At 42.6% G+C, this 5,000-nt stretch overlaps 1 protein-coding gene across 1 annotated transcript in view; it reads left to right on the top strand.

The window, feature by feature from the left end:
* Positions 1-5,000, top strand: part of LOC308089394 (dynamin-1-like) — a gene marked incomplete at both ends in the record, with an annotated part of 27,692 nt that overhangs the window by 21,005 nt on the left and 1,687 nt on the right. The window contains 3 exons of the mRNA XM_080434087.1: positions 714-800; positions 1,437-1,591; positions 1,810-1,980. Of these exons, the coding sequence (XP_080290213.1) occupies positions 714-800; positions 1,437-1,591; positions 1,810-1,980 (413 nt within the window). The remainder of the gene's footprint in view (positions 1-713; positions 801-1,436; positions 1,592-1,809; positions 1,981-5,000) is intronic.

Genomic DNA, 5,000 nt, shown 5'->3' with positions numbered 1-5,000 from the left:
ATGTCCGTTGACTTCCTTTTTTCACTGACGAAAACAAAATAAAAACTAAGCTATGATGACTAAAACTATGACTAAATATATTGGCAATTCCGTCAACAAATAAAAACCAGACTAAAATGGTGCACGCGGGTGTGACAGACCGAAAATAGTTGATCTACAAGCTCACAACACGCCGCAGCGCGGCGCGTTGTGAGCTTGTAGATCAGCTATTTTCGGCTAAGTGAAAATCTTTAGATGCCATCACGGCCCGCCAAAAATACATTTTAGTCGACTAAATCAACTGTAGATCTAGTCGACTAAAACTAAACTGAATTTGATTCAAAAGACTATGACTAAAACTAAATTAAAATGTGTTGTCAAAATCAACATTGTGAGTGAGAACATAGAATCATTCTGGTTTTCAGTCCAGTCCAGTTGCTTGTTCAGGTGCACCGCCAGGAACTTAGTTGTCCACGATCTCCACCACCTCCCCTTGTATGGCCGTGTATTTCTGGTGCAGTAGGCCTAGTGCACAACCATTTCCTTGATCTTGCCAGCGTTGAGACTGGTGAGACTGCACTAGACGCATTGTACTGTTGGTTCGCAACCAAGATTAAAACCTCTCCTCTCTCCTCTCCTCTCTTCTCTTTTCTCCTCCCCTCCTCTCCTCCTCTCCTCACCCCCCTCCTCTCCTCCTCTCCTCTCCTCCTCTCCTCCCCTCCTCCTCTCCTCAGACGAAGGACTTCATCCATGCAGAGTTGCTGGCTCAGCTTTATTCCTGTGGAGACCAGAACACTTTGATGGAAGAATCCCAAGAACAGGTACAAACATGCACGCACGCGCACAACTGTTTATTCTGTTCATTCTATTGTTAATGTTCATCGTTAATTCTAATGTTTTTTATTGTCAATGTTAATGTCACAGGCCCAGCATTGTGAAGAAATGTAAAAGATGCTATTGTTAAAGCATCATTATTGTTATATCTTCATATAATTGGTCCTCACTAATGCTCATTGTAATATGGCATTATGGTAATATTTCTGTTTACTCACTCTGTGTCTCAGCTGTGGACAGTTCAGAAACATGTCTACCAGTGACATAATCAGTAGGCAGGTTTGACCATTTCAAACAATTGAAACTATTGTTTTGTTGTTGTTGTTTGTTTATTTATTCGTTTTTATGCGAGAACAACGGCTTCTATTTCAGCATGCTAACTTTCTAGGAAGAGAGTTGTAGTTTCTATTATCTTGGAATCCCCATCAGTGATTTCATTTGTAGGCAGGGTTCTGAACTGTCCATCAACAAGACAGACAGTGTAGATGGAAATTGTGCCTTCTTATTATGAGGATTAGTGACGACCAATCATATGAAGATAATATTGGAAATGGGTTAAGTGGTCCTTTAATGTATATTGGGTTGTTAATGTTTATTGTGTTGTTAATGTTATTATTTCGTAGGCTCATCATCGTAATGAGATGTTAAAGATGTACCACGCACTGCGCGAGGCCCTCAGCATCATCGGTGACATCAGCACCACCACCATCACCACGGCGATGCCCCCGCCCGTTGACGACTCGTGGCTGCAGGTTACCGGAATGCCGTCGGGACGCAGGTAACCTAGCAACCGTTGTCTATATAGCAACTGTCACCTGGTTGTATTGTCCCTGTAGGGTTGGAATGAAACACAAACAAAATATTTCATTAGTATATTAATTAACTATCTATCTCTCTGTGTCTCTCAATTTAATTCATTAATGCTTTACTTGCATGACTGCATAATTATAATGTTGCAAAATGCTCCTAATCTGGTGTGTGTGTGTGTGTGTCCAGGTCTCCTATGTCCAGTCCCACCCCTCAGCGCCGGGCCCCAGGGCCTCCTCGCCCAGGGGCCCGTTCGGCCCCCGGCCCCCCCGGACCCCCGTCCCGTCCAGGTGTGTCCCCCGACCCCGGAGCGCCCTCCATCCCCTCCAGACCCAACAGAGCGCCTCCTGGTGTACCGAGGTCAGTACTACACTCGCACGTGTGCGCACGCTCACACACACACACACACACACACACACACACACACACACACACACACACACACACACACACACACACACACACACACAAGGTTAATGTTAGGCATAGTTTCTGTGAGGTTACGGTTAGGAATAAGGTTAATGTTAGGCATAGTTTCTGTGAGGTTACGGTTAGGAATAAGGTTAATGTTAGGCATAGTTTCTGTGAGGTTACGGTTAGGAATAAGGTTAGGGTTAGTCATAGTTTAAAAAAACGCACAAAGAATAACAAGGCAGAACTGCCATTAAGGGCAACTACTGGCCAATCACAGCGTGTCCTCGCCGGGTCTGGGCAGAGCCCTGGTGTAGAAAAGAATCCTGCGTATGAGTTGATGTCTTTGCACAACAACAAAAGGTCAAAGGTAAGCTCAATTACCAGTGACTCCGCCCTCACTCTCTGACAGCCCCACCCTATCATGCAGCTAAGCCCCGCCTCCTACTTCCAATCTTCCATAATGACCATATATGGTTATTCTTTCAGAATTTCTATCAGTGACCAGTGAGGATTTTTGCACCAATGGTACGTCAGATGTCTGTGACATCACTGTTTGCCATCATCTCGTGTGCCCTCATTATCCAATCAGATCCCTGTGCTCTCCATGTAACCCCACCCCACCCTTATATTCAGTCACATAATTAACGACATGAGTTTAATATCCACACACGCATGCAGGGGGCGATGTGGATGCTGATGTCACGAGGAGCTGATGCAGAAGAAGAGTGATTACTAATCCACTAATCTCTCTCTCTGTCTTCATCACATTCATATGTTCTTGTCTGTCTTGTTAAAGGGGTATTTCACTTCAAAACAGGGTCGTTGTAACGTTTACTCTGGCTTTTGTGTCCACCGCAGACAGTTTTTAAGTTGCTTGATTTAATATTAAGATATTCGATATTCAGATACGCCCCCTTTCCCATATAAAACATTTTAACCATGTTAGACTCATTGAAAACACATGTCCCTGATTCTGGTGACTGATATTGTCCTAATGTGTGAGGGGGCTGTGTTTTCTTTCCCGGTTTTTCAATGACAGTTAGAAGTTACAAAGTTTTTTTATATCATGAAGGGAGCGTGTCTGATAAAATAAATATCAAATATCAAAATATTGAATGAAGCAACTTAAAAACTGTCTGGGGTGAAACTCAAAAGCCAGAGTAGACATTACAATGACCCCAGAAGTGTTTTAAAGTGAAATATCCCTTTAATGTCTGGAGATCATATTCCTGTGTACATAGTGAATACACTGTTTCTCAACGTCTGGTCCGGCGACCACCGAGGGGTCCAAATGGGCCCTTACGTGTGTGTGTGTGTGTGTGTACCTCTGAGAGTGTGCAACTGGAACCAAATGGGATCCATTTGTACTCCCTCAGAGTTAAAGGCATAGTATGTAACTTTGCCCTGTGTAAACATAACAAAACAATATACATTTTTTAACCCATCTTTTCCCTCTATACCAGCTAGAGTTTTCAACGGGCCTGAAAATTAAGGCCTGGCCCTAACTGGGCCCTACTGGGCCGGCCCGAGGCTCGGCCCGACCCGAACAATTACCATACTTTTTGGCCTGAAAACCCGAAAAAAAGGTGTCATTATATGCTTAATGTCCTCAAAGTCATGTACCCAACAAGCTTTGAACTGAGCAGATGGACCTACCGTTCCAGAGATAATGGCCAAAACATCTTGAAAACGGCCACTAGCCCCGATTTTCGATTGAGTTTTGGCCACTGTTGTTCACTTTTCTTTAATAACACGGGCTAGGAAGGTCGGACGGCGACAAACTAGATACCCGAGTAAAGTTCACTTTGAGCTGCATCCAACACATTACTGCCATTTCCGTCGGCCTTACCGTTAGGGGCAGTTGAAATATCTTTTTGGGGGGTAATATATTTCATTTTAATTGTTTTCCTTCACGGAGCCCGGGGCTCGGCCCGGCTCGACTAATTTGCTTTTGGGCCCCTGGTGGTCCCCGGACCCAAGGTTGAGAAGCGGTGCATAAATATCATACCTGTGTGTTCTGCATCATTATCATGTTACAGTTCAACCTCAACTGTCACAAACAGTGTCATTATGTCGTCATGCTCTGTTCTGTGTCTTAGATGTTTGTTTGTTGTGTTATAATAGAACTATTTTAAACATGGAGTGCCATGGTTCTATTTCCACCTAAAACATGATCATTGTTTTAAGGTTTTTAAACCTCATAATGTGTGTGAACATACCTAGAAATAAAATGATATTAATGTATACTCCATTACCCCACAGTGTGTGTTGCTTGCCAATAAGAGCCGATTTACAAGCAAATGTGCTTAGCTTGAAAATCTGAACATATAATAGCTGTTGAAACTTTGAGTGAGTCACCTCAGAGTTAATAGTTAATGTTACATCAGAGTTAATTAGTTAATAGTGGTTATTACATCGGAGTTCATTGTTATTATAACATTAGAGTTACTAGTAATAGATACTGTTATATCAGAAAAAAATTTAGTAGCTCATACTACTGTACATCAGAGTTAATATTACAGCAAAGGTAGTAAGAGTTAAGGCCAATACATACTCCTTCTGACGTCGGAAAATCTTCCAGTTTGGACAGGCTTTCCGAACTAAAGTTAGGAGAGTCAGGACATCTGCTCTTGAGGTGCGCGGGTTCCGAGGAAAAAAAGCTCGGAATGACGTCAAATTGTAGTTATATCATCTCCCTGTCCAAAGAGAAATGTGGATGTCCGAAGGAGTATGGACCGCACTTAAATCTGAATTAATCGTTAATGTTAAATCATATTTGAGTTCATATTATGTTACAGTTACGTTAATGTTCTTCATGACATGATGTGAATGATTGTCGGTAGCTGTGTCCACCAGGAATCTTAATAGCTCAGGCTAAACCAGATGCTTTGAGGGATATGCTGGATGTGGCTTTTTACTGTTGCTATGAGACTCCTCAAAAACTACAAAAGTTTGTGTTTGTGTTT

This window comes from Gymnoscopelus braueri (genome assembly GCF_963280865.1).
Source record: "Gymnoscopelus braueri genome assembly, chromosome: 7".
NCBI lineage: Eukaryota > Metazoa > Chordata > Actinopteri > Myctophiformes > Myctophidae > Gymnoscopelus > Gymnoscopelus braueri.
This window is presented reverse-complemented; position numbering and strand designations above follow the sequence as displayed.